We start from the raw sequence: 16,312 nt of genomic DNA on the forward strand, positions 1-16,312 counted from the left end.
GAGAGAGGCGGTCAAAATCGAAAGGAGAAAGGCGGAGGTGGTCAGTGGCTGTCTTATTTGCAGAGGGAAGAAGGAGGGTGGCCGGAAAACGAGGGAGGCGGTGGCTTAGTGCGGTGGTGTCTGATTTGGGTCCTAGGGCACGACGAGGAGTGAGAGTCTAATTTGGGGGTGGCGATTTGCAGATGGCGGTCGTCCTAGGGTAAGGCGAGGAGTGAGAGTCTGATTTGCAGATGGTGGCAGCGATTTAGGGAGGAGTGCGATGATGGGCGTGGCTTCGAGTCCAGTGATTTCTTCGAGACGAGTGCGATCCTCCGTTGTCCACCACCGGCGATCTGGTTGTGGAAGGAGCAACGGTGGTGGCGGGGTGAGGCCACTGACCTGGTTCTGGTGAGGGGTAACGGCGGTGGTGGCGATTTCAGCAGCCCCATTTTCTTTTTCTTTTTTTTTCTTTTTTTTTCTTTTAGTTGGAAATTAAAACGACGTCGTATTGTTTTAAAAAAAACGACGTCGTTTTCTTGCACCGCCGACTATGCCACGCTGTATTTACGGTAGTCCACGTCACCTTCAATTTGGGGGTATTTTTTGATTTTGGGAACATTAAGAACGGATTCTCAATTCATGTATTCGTAGGCCGATTTTGAAGTTGGTGAGAATATCGCGAATTTTTAAAAAGCTTTTGAATTTAGCGGCAATTAACCCTATTTTTAGTCAATAATTTTCACCTCTCAAGTAAAATTGACTAATAAGAATTAATATGATCAAAAAAATGTTATTTTTAAATAAATATGTATGCGTTGAGTGAAGGTTGGTTGTTATATATTGATTTTCAATTTTAAGAAATAGTTTATTAAAATGAGACCTTTAAATAAATAGATACAACCTATTAAATTGAGACGAAAAAAAAAATTTATTATTATTATTATAATAAAAGAATCGTCCTCTTTTTAAGCAAAACCCACACGTTTACATAAAACATTCTTAACTCATTAAAAATTTACAAAGTTCACATTTACAAAAAAAAAAAAAGAAAAAAGAAAAGTTAACATGCTACATCTCGTCTCAATTAATATTTGAGTAATATTTTTATTTTTTAAAATGCAGACATATATGCGAATAGAAAACTTTTTTTTTTGAACAAATACAAATAGAAAACATAGAATTTTTTTTTGAATCAATACAAATAAAAATGCTTTTCAGTCTCTCACTCTCAGCAAAACGGTGCAAGGATGCGTTGAGGTATTTTCCCCTCTCTTAAAATCAATCAATCCAAAAAATTCACTATAACAATATCTTTTTTCGAATGTTTATCTGTGGTATGATAAGCTGAATTCATCAATTGATGTTTTATTATTAGGGTTTGTTTTAGCTGATTTTTTTTTTTTTCAAAGCAGCAATCAGAAACAGTGCAGTGGTGGGGCCAGGCAGCTGCAGACTATGACCCGATATTCAGATTCGGGCAAGGTAGCTGGATCCGTAAACGGGTCGACCCACTTCACCAACCAACGATGCTACCAACAACCCATCCCCAACCACCCAAATCTTCCGCCTCTATTTGGTATTTACACACACCACACGCACTACTATTCTTGCTTTGCATTGTTATCATTTTTGTTATAGGATACAAAAAAGGCACACATTCGTGTCTCGCCAACTTCTGTTTGGCTCAGATTTGAGAGAGAAACTGCTGCTCTCAATCTCCCTTCTCCGCTGCGCCGCCGTCGACTGCTGCTGCTGCTGCTGTGCTCTTCCCTAAAATTCGCGATGGTAAGTAGAATTTGTAATCAATCTCCAATTATATGCAATTCACAGACTGAAATCCAGTGAATGCTAGTATTATGTATGCATTTTCAGTGAATGCTATTATGTAGTAGTATAATATATGTGTGTGCTGCGATTAACTCAAAATTTATTTAAGCTTCTGAAAATCTCAATGTATAGACACACTGAAATGCAAGAAATTCAAGGTAATTAATGATTTAGACAACACAAATTTTCGGTTTCGGTTCGGGTTGGATTTTATAAACCAACGGGTTCGGACCGAACCGGCCGAATGCTCACCCGTACCTGATTCGATTAGTGGGTTGGAAAGAGCACATGGAATTCGTAAGCATCATTTCTTCTTTCTCGTATTTGGTTGAGTTTTGGTTTCTTATGTATCTTTTTTAGGAATGTATTTAATTCCCTTTTGGCAGAGGGTGGTCGACTTTTCTTAGTTGTTTGAATCTTGGGATTTTGTGTTCTACTGAGCTTTTAGTTTGTTTGGTTTCTCTTCAAAATCAGTCTACTTTTGTTTTTCTTAAGGTGATATATAGGGATCCAAGTTTTAGTTTTTATTGATTGATATGGGGAATTGCAAGATTTGAGATATTCAAGATTGTGTTTTTATTTTTCTTGATTTGGGATTTCTCAGACTGTGGAATCTAGTGTGAGACACATGGAGGTTGGTTTGGGGATGGGAAAAAATCCGACTTTGATTTGTGCCCCTATAATGGCTGACACGGTGAATCAAATGGTGGAGCTGATGCACAAGGCTAAGTTTAAGGGAGCTGATATTGTGGAGGTTAGGTTGGATCACATGAAGAGCCTCGACCCACGTCCCGATATCGAGATGTTGATCAGAGAGTGCCCTCTGCCCACTCTCTTTACTTACAGGTTGATGATCAGCTGCCCTTTTGTGAGTGTATGTGTTTTTTATGTGATGCCAAATCGGGTGAAATCTGTGAAAAGGGAACTTAACTGTTTGTGAGTTGATTTGACAAAGTTTCACTGTTTCATTGCAATTGTATGCTTATGTTGAGAGAAGGCTTGAGTTCTTTTGATACCTTATTTGGGATGGTAAAGTGGGATGAACTTCTAAGAAGATGATTCAATGGTGTCTGAGTTGACATATTTGTTCTTAGAATGTAATGTACGTTGTTGAAGTTAATTTTGTATTTTTCTGCTGAGATTGGATGTGTTTTAGTAGTGCATGATATGAACTGACTACAACTAGTGCCATCCATGACTGTTGAAAGCCGATATGGGTGGTTTCTTTGAGTGCCTCTGTTGAAGTCACCATAGAGTTTCATCCATTTTCCTGTTTAGGTAGTAGCTTTCTTACATTTGAAGAGTTGTATACTTAGCTTACTCATGGATGGCCGGTGATATACTGATGCTAAGCAGCCAGAGCATATTTGTGTATATGATATGGGGCCTATTCTTCACAAATCAACTACTTTATATGACATGTTTTATACTTTGTAGCTGCGAAAATAATCTATTGAGCACATGATTCATGTTTTCCTTGTAGACCTATATGGGAGGGTGGAGAGTACAATGGCGATGAAATCTCTCGTTTCGATGCACTTCAACTTGCCATGGAGTTGGGAGCTGATCACATTGATATTGAGCTCAAGGTACCTTTCGACTGTGAGTTTCTAATTGTTGAAGAAGTGCTCAACTGATTTAATTTGAAAAATCTCATGGAAGCTACACTTGTTAATCGAACTAAACTAAAAACAAATCTGCTTCAGTTCACAGCCAAAACATTGTAGGATAAATTACCTTGAATAGATTACTTCACTTTCTTTATCTCGCCCATCATAAATAAAAGAATATTTCGGCTCAATGAAATATCTCAGTTGATTTTCAGCCCAAGACTTAATTTTTCTTGGTGTGATGTGCTATGCGAGTTCTAATTTTGTTTTGTACTTACTAATCTCTTGAAGGCTGCACACGAGTTTATGAATCATATACGAGGGAATAAACCTGAAAAGTGTAAACTTATAGTTTCCTCTCACAATTATGAGTACACTCCTTCGGCTGAGGAGCTGGGGAACCTCGTGGCCAGAATACAAGCAGCCGGAGCCGACATAGTTAAATTTGCTACAACGGCAAATGATATCACGGATGTAGCACGAGTGCTTCAGATAACAGTTCATTCTCAAGTAAGTGCGTAAGCTTATATTCCAGAAATAAACTTTTCTCGTATGTTGCCTTCTCACTATCGAGTCTATCTTATGTGTTTTCGACAAATTATGTTTGTTTCTTAACCATGTCTGCAAATAGCCAAATACCTAGGCATTGTTTAGTTTCCTTTCCTGCACCTCTTTGCCTACTGTTTCTATATTCCATTTTCCTTCAAGAGTTTTATGCGTGCTCGACTTTGTATGAAGTTGATGGTATGTATGGCTACGATGAAAATGCTTCGAGTATCGCAGGTTCTCAGTCTTTATCATATAGTTTGTTAATCGTCAGGTACCAATCATTGCCATGGTTATGGGGGAGAGAGGAATCATGTCAAGGCTACTCTGTCCTAAATTTGGTGCATACCTCACATTTGGCACTCTGGAAGAAGGGAAGGTGTCTGCCCCCGGACAACCAACAATTGATGAGTTGATTAGCTTATACAATTTTAGGTCTATCAACACTGACACTAAGGTGTTCGGGATCATCGGGAAGCCAGTCAGTCATAGCAAATCACCCAAACTGTATAATAGAGCATTCAAAGAAGCTGGGGTCAATGGAGTCTTCGTGCATTTGTTAGTGGACGACGTTAAAAAGTTCTTCGAGACCTATTCCTCCCCTGATTTTTTTGGTTTCAGGTGAAGTCCTCGACCTATTTGTGGATGGTTTCGTTTGAACCCTCGTCTCTTTATTTACAGTATCATCAACTGTTACAGCTGTACCATTCCTCATAAAGAAGTAGCACTTGCCTGTTGTGATGAAGTTGATCCCGTTGCAAAGGTAATAATCGATGTTCTGAAGTCTTGTACGTTTCTGTTGTTTCGTCTAACATCAGTTCGAGTGTTTCCAGTCGATAGGGGCGGTCAATTGCCTCATCAGACGACCAAATGGGAAGTTGTTTGGCTGTAACACAGACTACATTGGTGCAATATCTTCGATTGAGATCGGTCTACAAGGTTTTTTCTTTTGTTGATCAGACTCCGTATGCAAGAATCGGAGCTGTGGAGTCTGACGCCTATGCTTTTTGTGCAGATGGTGCCTCTCAAATCGGGTCGCCCTTGGCTGGTAAACTGTTTGTAGTTATTGGCGCTGGTGGAGCAGGCAAGGCGCTTGCCTATGGAGCCAAAGAAAAGGGGGCGAGGGTAGTGATTGCTAATCGGAGCTATGGTAAGACTTCATCCTCGACCCCTACCGGCTTGTTAGTTCTGAGCATTTTCGTCTCATCTTATCCTTCTCGTTTCTGCAAGATCGAGCTAGAGATCTCGCTGAACTCGTTGGGGGGCAGGCTTTGACTCTGGCTGAGCTAAACAGCTTCCATCCAGAGACTGGAATGATACTCGCAAACACAACGTCAATCGGGATGCAACCAAACGTTGAAGAGACTCCCATTTCCAAGGTTCGCTTTCGCTCATACCTAGCGCGTCTCGTATATCTCAAGGAACGAGCCCACCGAAACCAATCATCGCGTGTTTTTTGTTGCTCTAATGCTTTGACAGGAGGCTTTGAGATACTACGAGCTCGTGTTCGACGCTATCTACACTCCCAAAATCACGCGACTCCTGCGTGAAGCTCAAGAAGCGGGCTCCAAGATCGTGACGGGAGTCGAGATGTTCATTGGTCAGGCGTACGAACAATACGAGAGGTTCACAGGACTCCCAGGTAATGAAGAGGACTTCACACTAACACTCTTTTTTTTCAAGAACTGTGAGGAAAGTCTCGTGTAAGACGGTCTAGCCGGTGAAGACCCGGATCTAAACACTAAAAAAAGTCGAAACGACCAATGAAATTTACAAATATGCCATTGGATACTGGCTCGAAATCCGGATATTGACCCGTCAGACAGTCTTACACGAGTTTATATGAGAAATTATGCCGTTTTAGCTCATTTTTTCGCTGTGTGATCACAGCCCCGAAGCAACTGTTTCGAGATATCATGGCAGACTACTGACGGATGCGCTTTCACCCGCCTCCATCACGCCCGTTAATCAATCACCTTCTCCTCCTCGTCCTCGTCCTTCCGGTAACGGGATCAAAAACTATTCTTGTATCGATGTTTTTAGCCTCCAAGAGATGGAATTTGTGGATTCGATCGTAGGTTTATGTTGTTGAAACTCAGAATTTTGTAATAAGAGAACCTAGTTATTGTATAATTCTTCTTCTTCGGCTGGTGTAATATGATACCAGATTTTTCTCCACCATAATGGGTGATTTCTTGTGATGAAAATTGTTAGATTTTGTGTCGTTTAGATACTTAGATTAGTGTTTGATGTGGTAGCATATAACTTCGTATAAATTTTTTCTCTAGATCTAATATTTGATAAAAAGAAATACATGTACTATAATAGCATTTCTTGAAAGTTTATTCATATATTCTGAGAAAAATATGCATAAATTATTATACATTTCGATAATACTCAATTGTTTGTTAATTTCTAACTTTAAGATAAGGGGAAGTTGAGCATAATTTTACTCTAAAAATTCTCAATATGATATTTAAAAGGGGATAAAATAAATTTTACAATATGACACTTATTTGAAGATGCATGGAGTAAATTGATTGAAATCACTAATTAATACATCATCAGCTGCTAATTGCTGCATTAATAAGCTAAATTAATGTAACCAAATACAAATTTTAGAGTGAAATTAGGTATGAATAGGACCTTGATGGTCATAGTCATGCTGATATGCCAACTAACAAAAAGAGCTACTTTTATGGAAGGGGACAAAAATTAAACATCGGACGAAATCAAAAACTAGAAAAAGAAAAAAAAATCACGAATTTATTATCAACCCATATTATATATATATATAGTAATTTCGTGTAGAGATCAAATAGTAAAATATATGGTTGGTGGAAAACATAAAAATGCATAGTCACCTGCTCCATAGTAAAAATAATTAACGAAAAAGATAAAGACTTTAGTTGATTTGGGATTTCCTAAAATATAGTTGATGTTGATTATTTCTTGCAAGAATCAGCAAATACAGCTAGTTAGGGTATAATTTAGTTTTTGATCTGAAGAAAAAATCCTCTCCTAATTTCCAACTAACTCCAATCTCCTTCAAGAGTTGCTAGAAAGCGTGCTCGTAGACGAGATCCTCTATCCAATCGTATTTCGATTTTCACGACACGTTTGTTCATATTGATCGAAATCCGATATTTGTAGAGATACGACAAACAAGATTTTCTATTTCTAATCGTGTTTCAACTTCACGGCAAGTTCGTATGAAACGAATTCGAATACTTAAAAATATTTTATTCTAGTCGTGTTTCAACTTCACGACATGTTCATGTTAAACGAACTCAAGATACTCATAATTTTTTTTATTCTAATTGTATTTTAACTTGAAACAAAAACACAACTTCTCTATAGATCAAAACCATTAATTTACAAATCAAGAATACAAAACATGATGCATATTGATCGAAAACCGATAATTGTAGAGATATTGCAAATAAGATCTTCTATTTCTAATTGTGTTTCAATTTCATGACAAGTTTGTGTGAAACGAACTCATATACTTAAAAATATTTTATTCTAATTGTGTTTCAACTTCACGACACGCTCGTGTTAAACGGACTCAAGATACTCATAAATTCTTTATTCTAATCGTGTTTTAACTTGGAAATTGGAAATGGAACACAAACCACAACTTCTCTATAGATCAAAACCATTAATTTACAAATCAAGAATACAAAACATGATACACATTTCACCTCCATCACCATAGCCGTCTGCGTTACAAAACTTGAACTCTCATTTACACAACACAAGCTACTACAAGATCCATGTGTCATCTTGGACCAGAGAGGCGAACCGCCGAGAGATAGGCGTCGCTGTTGCAGTCCGAGGGCCCCGAGGAGGTCCCGCCCTCGCTGATCGACTTGAAGAAGTTGGAGTAAAGTCGTGAGCCTAGCTGCGAGGCCGTGGGAGGCGGAGGGACCGGGCTGAGCCCCTCGAGCATCTGCACCACCTTCGTCATAGGCGGCCGGAGACTCATATCATCTTGTATGCACCACAGAGCAACTTTGATGGCTATGGCAACCCTCTCATCCTCATCACTGAACTTCAACTTCTCATCCATGATCTCCCTCAACTTCCCCTCCTCCATCATCTTAAACGCGTACGAAGGGAAGTGCGATTTCTCCGAGCTCTGCGTGGTATCGTAGTTCTTCCGGCCACCAATGAGCTCGAGCAACACCATCCCATAGCTATAAACATCGCTCTTCTCCGATATAGCATAGCTCGTGATCCACTCCGGTGCAAGGTAGCCCCGGGTGCCCCTCATCGTCGTGAAGACATGGCTCTGCTCGCGCGTCATGAGCTTCGCCAGCCCAAAATCGGAGACCTTGGCCATGAAGTGGTCGTCAAGGAGCACGTTCTCCGGCTTGATGTCGCAATGCACGATCTTGACATCGCAGTCCTCGTGCAGGTAGGCGAGGCCCTTGGCTGTCCCGACAGCGATGTTGTACCGCGTGTTCCAATCCAACATGAACTCGCCTTTGTCCTTCTTGAACAGCCACTTGTCCAAGGAGCCGTTGGCCATGAACTCGTAGGCGAGGAGGCGGTGGCTCCCGTCCACGCAGAAGCCCCTCAGCCGGACTAGGTGGAGGTGGTGGATGCTGCCTATGATGCTCACCTCAGCCCTAAACTCCTTCTTCCCTTGCCCGATCCCTTCGAGCTGCTTCACAGCGATCCTCGTCCCGTCAGGGAGAGTGCCGTCGTACACTGATCCGAACCCTCCTTGCCCGAGCTTCACGGAGAAGTCCCTCGTTGCAGCCTGAAGATCTTTGTAGCTGAACCGGATTGGCATCCCGGATAAGCCCTCCAAGAAGTTATCCTCCTCCGAGCTCTCCTTAGGCGTGTCGGGCGCCTTCTTGTTTCTCCGGTACAAACGGAATGCAGCAAACACCATTGCTACTATCACAACCACAGTCACAACCACAATGACTATCACTATTGGGGAAGGCTTACTCCCTCCGCCTCCACCTCCGCCTCCGCCCCTCCCCCCGTTGCTCGACATCTTGATGTACGAAGTGTATCCACCTCCGTTGCTAGACACCTCCATGCTTCCTATCTCATTAAACAGGAAGCAACTCCCGGAGCTGTTCTGGAAAAACAGGGCGCCACACGAGCAATTGCCAAGGCACGAAGCCTTGCAGCCATCCAACGTCGTGGTCTTGGAGAATGGCTGCACGAATGGCAGCGCGAAGTAGCTCAGATCGTCACCGCCACTAACAAGCTCCACCGGGCCACCCGTTGAGTTATCACCACAGCGAGGGGAGGCCATAGATTTGCACGGGGCGAGGGGAGAGGGGCACTGGCACGTGTTCCCCGGATAGCAAACGGAGTAGGGATCGCAGGCTGCAGGCCTACTGCACTGATCAGCCGGGATTCTAGTCGGGGAGGGGCTAGACGAGCCAGCTTGAAGCACGGTGAACGTGATGGAGCCCTCATCACCAATCACCGCGATCCACGTTGCATTCCCACTGCTGCTCTCCGAGAAGATGAACTGCCAAAGCAACACCTTGCTCGAGTCATAGAACTTCCAAGAATTGCCACTTATCACAGCAGACGTGACTGCACCGAGCCCCTTGTTGATGGTGATCCGGCTGTCTCGCCCCATAGACCAATACGGCTGGGGAGGGTGGAACCCCGCGGAGAGGGCCATGTCCCCGGCCTTGATCTCGAGCGAGAAGGTCAAGTTGCTCGAGCCACGGTCGCTGATAAGCCTCATCCCTTGAGAGAACTCTTGATTGGGGAGAAGGGTGTTGGTGGGGTGGCTAAAGCTCTGCCAAATGAAGCTGCCATCATCACTATCACTCCCAACCAACACAAGATTTCCATTATCCAACAACTGCATTGCAGAAACTCCTTTATTACCAGTGTCTGAAGACCAGATTGTGGAGCCGCCGCTCTGCAAGAAGGCGTTGCCGGAATCATCAAGCTGGAAGTTGTCTGAATTCCTAACTGGGGAATCTCTGTTGGCAGCCCAGACTATAGTTGAGCTGCTCTTGTGCATCACAACAAGGAGAAATTGAGTGACATCTGCAGCAGTCGTGGTCAAGCCAAAGGCGAAATTCGAGTTGTTTGACAACAGAAAAAGTCCATCGTTGTCTATGTAATACATTTGAGACCCTTTGAATCCTAGATCTAATTTCCCTATACGTTGCACACTCCCATTGCAGATTCCCAGCAGCAACAGAGACATGATTGAGATGCAAGAAAACCCCCAATTTCCCATCTCCACATACAGATTTTTCTTCAGCCAGAAAATTCACCCTCTTCAACTGAATTTGGATGGTTACCCACTTTTCTTTCAAGAATTTCAAGAAACCCCACAATTCTGAAACTGCAAAAACCAGGAAAAAAACTAAACCAAACCAAGCTGTAAACCAGAAAAAATTCAATCTTTAAACTGAATTTTGATTCCTTTCCTCCTTTCCTTTCAAGAATTTGAAGAAACCCCACAATTCTGAAACTGCAAAACCAGGAAACCAGAAAAATTCAATCTTTCAACTGAATTTTGATTCCTTCCCTCTTTTCTTTCAAGAATTTGAAGAAAACTCACAAGTTTAAAACTACAAGCCACACAAACAGAGCATTAAATGATCCAATGAACTGATTGGATTCACAATTATCCAATTCAATTGCTTGGCACCCAAAAGAAAAATGAAAATGACAGAGACAGAGACAGCAAATTTTTTGACAGCAGGTGAAGTTCCAACAATGTCAAAAAACTGCCTTAAATCAGCCAACCAATGGACTCAAACAAGAAGCTTGACAAATAAATGATCCAATTGGAAACCCACACAAAGCTTGCAGTCCAAATTCATCAAATGGGACTGCAATTTGCTGAAAAAGAAGCGGCTTTGAATTCAAGAGCAGAATACTCTGCAGCATTAAATGAAGGTAGGTAGTAAGCAGTAAACAATGCCAACATACCATTCACAGAATTGCAGCCACCAAAAAATGGAGTCTTTTTTGCATAAGTTTGACAGAGAAGGAAAACTAGAAAGAAAAAGAAAAAAAAAATAGAAGTGGGATTTGAAGATATGTGAATTATTTTTCCCTAAATTGCAAGGCAGAAACAAACAAAGGGAATTAGATGAATCTGTTTCTGCTTATGTCAAAGGCTTGGAGAGATCTGAGGTGGGCATTAACTTTTTATTGTCCAAAAACCAAAATACAGGTGGGCTTTTATTAAATTATTATGGGGTGATGACCAATTTTTTTGGGAAAACAATATTATAATTTTGGAAGTAGGACCTTAGTTGATCCATGGTTATATCATTCCTTAATATCAAGACATTGCTTATGTATGTGTTGCATATTGTTTACGTATGTATGTGAAATAATAAGGATTTTAAGTCAAGAAATTGAATTCAACATCAACCCCACCTAAAAGTTTTTCTAGGCTCGTGTTTGATGTAAAAAGTTTCACACAAATTTGTGAATATTCTATGCTGCATTTGCACATAGCTTTTTGGTCAGATGTGAACTGGGATTCTTGACAATTCCTTTATAAAGCCGTTTTGGATGTTCAAATTAGTTAGATTTGCAGTCGAGCCGACTCTCATTAATTCCGAATTTCACATCATACTACTAAGTTTGAATTAAGTCTATATAAGTTTGCTTTTAAAATTTTCATAGAAATGATGGTTTTGATTATAAAAGTGATACTCAACAAAACGAAAGGTATTATTTATAATTCATTGCATGAATTTGGGCTCATGTGATAATTTTATACTACAAATTAATAGGATTAATAGTGTTTTATGTCCCGAACTTTCAGCGATTTCCACAAAATGTTCCGAACTTTTATTTTCTCCTTAAAAACTCAAAACTTTCAGTTTTTTCTATAAAATATCCCGCTATACAAAATTCGATGACAAAAAGATGAATTATCTCGTCGAAAGAAATATTTTGGGGACCGTCATTATTGAAAAATCATATTAGGAACCACTATTGTTGAAAAACGCTGAAAGTTCGGGGTTTTTTTTATCATCTTTTCGTCACCAAATTTTGTATAGCAGGACATTTTATGAAAAATACTGAATGTTCAGAATTTTTTAGGAGAAAATGAAAGTTCAGAACATTTTATAAAAAACGCTGAAAGTTCGGGACATAAAACACTATTAACCCCAAATTAATATTGCCTTTATTTCGGTGAAGGAAAGGATTTCAAATATGGCGAAATATATTAGCTAGTTATGTGCATTTGATTGCAATGAATCCAATTACTACAAGCATAAAATCTCATGGCTAAACAAATTAGTATCAATTATTGTTGCGTTACATATATGCTGGAGAAGTGCATAATTTATGTATTTCTATAGGCTGATTCATCGATTGCATATACATATAATATGAGAGAGAGAGAGAGAGATGAAATGTATAAATTATTGAGAGAGAGATGAAATGTATAAATTATTTCGAAATTTAATAATACATATGTGTTTATGCCGTGTAGCACGTAGAGTTTTTTTTAGAGGGCGTAGAGTTTATTTTATTAATAATACATAATAGATGGAATTAATGGGGAAATAAATGAGAGATGGGATTTTAAATTAGGGTTTGACGAGTTTGTTGCAAGATGAATTTTAAAGTAGCCCAAGGTCTAAAGCATACCAACTCCATATCTTCCTCTTTTCAATATTGAACTATCCTGAATTAATTTTTTTTTTTTTGAAAAAATTTATCTTGGATTAAATATTTTTTATGGAGCATTAGTAATATATTTAATGTTGTCGAGAAGGTTTAACTCAAGCGACAAAATTGAGGCACCAAAGATTAATCTTTCAAAAGGTTATTAATGGTTTAAATTTCATCGGCAGTGTATGACTTATATTTTATTTGGGTATTAAGTTGTATTCTCTCCCTCTCATTGATAATTACTCACTTTATTTAAGCACGAAAATTAAGGATGATGTGTTTAGGGTGTAAAGTGAATGAAGACCACTTAGAAAGAGGATGTGTAAAGTAAGTTGGACACAAAAATTAAAGAGAATTAAATTTTTTAATTATTTCTATTTTTGAATTAGATCATTATGAATGAGACAAATAAAAATGAAAATTAAGGCATTATCAATGGGATGGAACGAGTATTTGTTTGGATATATGATCCCGTTTATTATAACATGATTCGTTAATGTAATTTCGTAATATAATATGCACCTTATATCTAAAAATTAAATAATAATATATTCGATGTTTAATAAAAATTACTTATTAGCACCGCATGCATTAGATAACTTATGTTGTTGAAGAAATGTGATTAAACAAGTACTCCCTCTGTCCTGCAGAATATGAGTCGTTTCTTTTGAGCACGAGATTTAAGAAATTAGTATTTTGGTGTGTTAAATATAGTAGATGAAAATTGAAAAGATGAATAAAGGGGGAAAAAATTATAATATAAAGAAATGTTAACAAATTTCGTGAGACGGTCTCAAAAGAAATACAACTCATATTTCGTGGGAAGAAGGGAGTACAATTTTCAATGAACAAAAGTTATGGTTTTCCCCTGAAGAAACAATTATACTTAGGCTTGTAGTTAACAATTGCAATCAATAATCATAATCTACGCTAATGATAACGATTCTTTAATTATTTCAAAACATTTCAATTGTGGGATTAATATCACTTGTGTTTTTATAAAATTTTATAATACTCGGAAAATTTTCCGCGATTAATCCATTGTTAAAATTAATGATGAAATTTTTACCCGTAACTAGTTGTGCCCCCGCGCGCTATGCGCGGAATCATACATATTATTTCTTCCGTTTTAATTCAATACACCATTTTTTATTATTTTGACATTTTAATTTAATAAGTTACTTTCTAAAATGAAAAATTATCACATAACGAACACCCTTACTCAACTCATTAGTCATATAAAATGTTATTATGACCCATAAATAATTGTCTCTCTTTTTACTTAAAAAAATATTTTTATTTTCTATACTACTTTTTTTGATAAATAACCTTCAAAAAAATATTTTTTCTCACTCATATTTTACTATAAACTATTAGTTTCTTAGCATCTGTGCGCAATCTCGGTGACCTATTAAATTGGGACGGATGAAGTATTTTTTTATACATAAATTTAAAAATAATTTAATTTTTATTATAACTTAATATTTATAATTTGTATTTAGTCACATTTACAATATATCTTTTATTATTAATTAATTTTCATGAAAATAATTATTTTTTTGAGGAATAATTATAAATCTTATATAGAGAATAATAAATTTGGTTGCATACCAATGTCAAAGAAAAACCATTCTTCGACTTTTTCATTCTATATTTATGTTGTGTGTGTTATTTGAAAAGGTGTATAAATATTCTTTATACACGCACATTTTTTATTATAAGAAAAAAATCATATTATATTGTTGATTTTATATCTATTAATGATATAACAAAAATATAACACATTACTGATAATTTATCCCTTGACACCTAATTACTTTTAAAATAAAACATTTGCATGGTTATTTAGGTAGAAAGAAAATGATTTAAGAGTAATTAATTATAACTAATTTCTACAATATCTTTTGTTCAAAAATAACTTATCATTTGTGTATATATATTTTTTAAAACAAACATCCAAAGGGTGAGAGAATAGACACAGACTCCCAAAGTGATTTCAAATTAATTGTCCAAACTAAATTTTCATAAAAAAAAATACATTTTCTAAACTAAATAATAAATTTAAATCAATACAAAAACTTAATTACTAATGACACACTATTTACTTATAATAAATTAAGAATATTAAATTTACTGTCTATTAAATAAGTGAAAATTAAAGTACACAACTTGAAATTTTAAATTTTTTTGGAGCCATCAGTAAATTAAATAAAATTAATAGCCCCAACTTAACAATATTGAGCCCATAAAACTTTAAACTACATTAATGTTAAAAGTTCAATTTAAATACCCCAAATTAAATATTCATATTTTAAAGTATTGATTAAACATAACGTGCAAAAACAAAAATTAAAAAAAATAAAAACTAATAAAAATGAATACAAACAATATATTAAAAAGGAAAATAGTGGAATCCCTAATACATATCTTTTCTATCGCTGTTTTATGTGACTTCTTCTTCTACATCTCTTTATGCATGCATCTTCTGTCAATAATTCATCACTGAATATTTATTTATGCTTCGTCATCTTACATCTCCTTCTTTCTGTTATATTCATCATTCTATATTGTTCTTTGCTCTGCAAATTCATTTTTTATAAATCATTCTTCTTCTCATTTTTATTGTTCTCATTCATCATATATGATAGAAAACGTGCAGTTTGTGAAGAAGAAGAAAATCAATCTACCGTAACTCGTAAGTAATAGAAGAAGAAAATGAATGTGAAAGATTGGTTAATCTATGTCATCATGTATCTTCTTTTTTACATTAATCATTTGTCTGTTTGTGATACAAACTGTGCCTATTTGCATTGGAGATGTGAAGAGACATATATTCATTGGAAATAGGAAGAGGACCTCAAAAATTGAACAACTTTCTTAAACAAAAAATATTAATAAAAAATAGGCATACATTTTGGTACCTCAAAAATTGAACAGCTTTCTTGAACAAAAAAATATTAATAAAAAATAAGCATACATTTTGGCGGGAAATTTTAGATCCACAACTTTCCTTTAGTATAGTATATAGATTTTTTTTCACCATAAAATTAACGATGCCCTTAAACAATCATTAATCTGTCATCAACATTATTAACGACGGATTTATGACTTTTCACGACATTTTTTGTTAACGCTGCTTTTTTTTTTTGGCAGTGGATGTTTCAAATTGAAAAGGATTAATTAAAAGATGCATTCACATGGTGGCATTAATGAATTAATCCAGTTGGAACGTGCATGCATAGTACTTATGTTTGATGACTAGGTAATCAAAAACAACATTAAACGATCGAAACCCCACCTATATATATAATCAATCTATATAACTTAATTTGTCTCAAAAAAATCAATTTACATGGTTTATTGAGTAGCGCTATTTGGACAGAATTTATCCGGATAAAAAAAAATAAAGTTAAATAGTTAAAAAAATCGATTGATTTAAAAATTTTGGTTCAAATTTAAAAAGGATTTGGTTAATTTTATTACTTTCTCCATGTTCTATTTTTTTAACATTTTATAAAAAATTTATTGTTTTTTATAGTTTTTGTACTTTGAAAATAATAAAAATTAAAAAGATTATTTAAAAAATTACAATATGAAGAAAATAATAAAATTAGCTAAATTCTTTTCTATTTTGAACCAAAGATTTTAAATATAATTATATTTTTTAAAGCATTTAATCTTTTTTATTTGGACAAATTTGATCCAAA

The 16,312-nt window shown here is 36.7% G+C and overlaps 2 protein-coding genes across 4 annotated transcripts; one reads left to right on the forward strand and one right to left on the reverse strand.

Annotated features, from left to right (window-relative positions):
• The first annotated feature begins 1,002 nt into the window (after window positions 1-1,002).
• Window positions 1,003-6,140, forward strand: LOC130995260 (bifunctional 3-dehydroquinate dehydratase/shikimate dehydrogenase, chloroplastic). Of its 3 annotated transcripts, none has more exons than XM_057920486.1 (12): window positions 1,003-1,236; window positions 1,392-1,764; window positions 2,411-2,652; window positions 3,290-3,395; window positions 3,708-3,926; window positions 4,222-4,583; window positions 4,662-4,725; window positions 4,796-4,901; window positions 4,978-5,112; window positions 5,193-5,341; window positions 5,442-5,604; window positions 5,853-6,140. In XM_057920486.1, the coding sequence occupies exons 2-12, from the start codon at window positions 1,762-1,764 to the stop codon at window positions 5,891-5,893; spliced, it is 1,590 nt and encodes a 529-aa protein (XP_057776469.1). In that variant the 5' UTR covers window positions 1,003-1,236; window positions 1,392-1,761; the 3' UTR covers window positions 5,894-6,140. The 3 variants fall into 3 exon arrangements, with proteins under 3 accessions (XP_057776469.1, XP_057776470.1, XP_057776471.1); XM_057920487.1 differs by having other exon boundaries at window positions 1,142-1,236; window positions 4,237-4,583; XM_057920488.1 differs by lacking the exons at window positions 1,003-1,236; window positions 1,392-1,764 and adding an exon at window positions 2,129-2,301 and having other exon boundaries at window positions 4,237-4,583.
• A 1,445-nt stretch (window positions 6,141-7,585) lies between these two features.
• On the reverse strand, window positions 7,586-11,132 carry LOC130995261 (G-type lectin S-receptor-like serine/threonine-protein kinase SD2-5). Its single transcript, XM_057920489.1, has 2 exons — window positions 10,896-11,132; window positions 7,586-10,431 (listed from the first exon to the last, which is right to left on the reverse strand). Exon 2 carries the CDS (start codon window positions 10,192-10,194, stop codon window positions 7,744-7,746), a length of 2,451 nt encoding a protein of 816 aa, XP_057776472.1. The 5' UTR covers window positions 10,195-10,431; window positions 10,896-11,132; the 3' UTR covers window positions 7,586-7,743.
• Window positions 11,133-16,312: the final 5,180 nt, after the last annotated feature.

Source organism: Salvia miltiorrhiza, chromosome 7, assembly GCF_028751815.1.
Source record: "Salvia miltiorrhiza cultivar Shanhuang (shh) chromosome 7, IMPLAD_Smil_shh, whole genome shotgun sequence".
In the NCBI taxonomy this organism is placed as follows: Eukaryota; Viridiplantae; Streptophyta; class Magnoliopsida; order Lamiales; family Lamiaceae; genus Salvia; species Salvia miltiorrhiza.

Excerpts from the sequence above, each read along its gene's own strand:
- LOC130995261 (XM_057920489.1), bottom strand. The coding sequence starts at position 10,194 with ATGGGAAATTGGGGGTTTTCTTGCATCTCAATCATGTCTCTGTTGCTG.
- LOC130995260 (XM_057920486.1), top strand. Across the intron at positions 4,902-4,977 it reads GATTGAGATCGGTCTACAAG|ATGGTGCCTCTCAAATCGGG; the intron begins GTTTTTTCTTTT and ends CTTTTTGTGCAG. Across the intron at positions 5,605-5,852 it reads GAGGTTCACAGGACTCCCAG|CCCCGAAGCAACTGTTTCGA; the intron begins GTAATGAAGAGG and ends GTGTGATCACAG.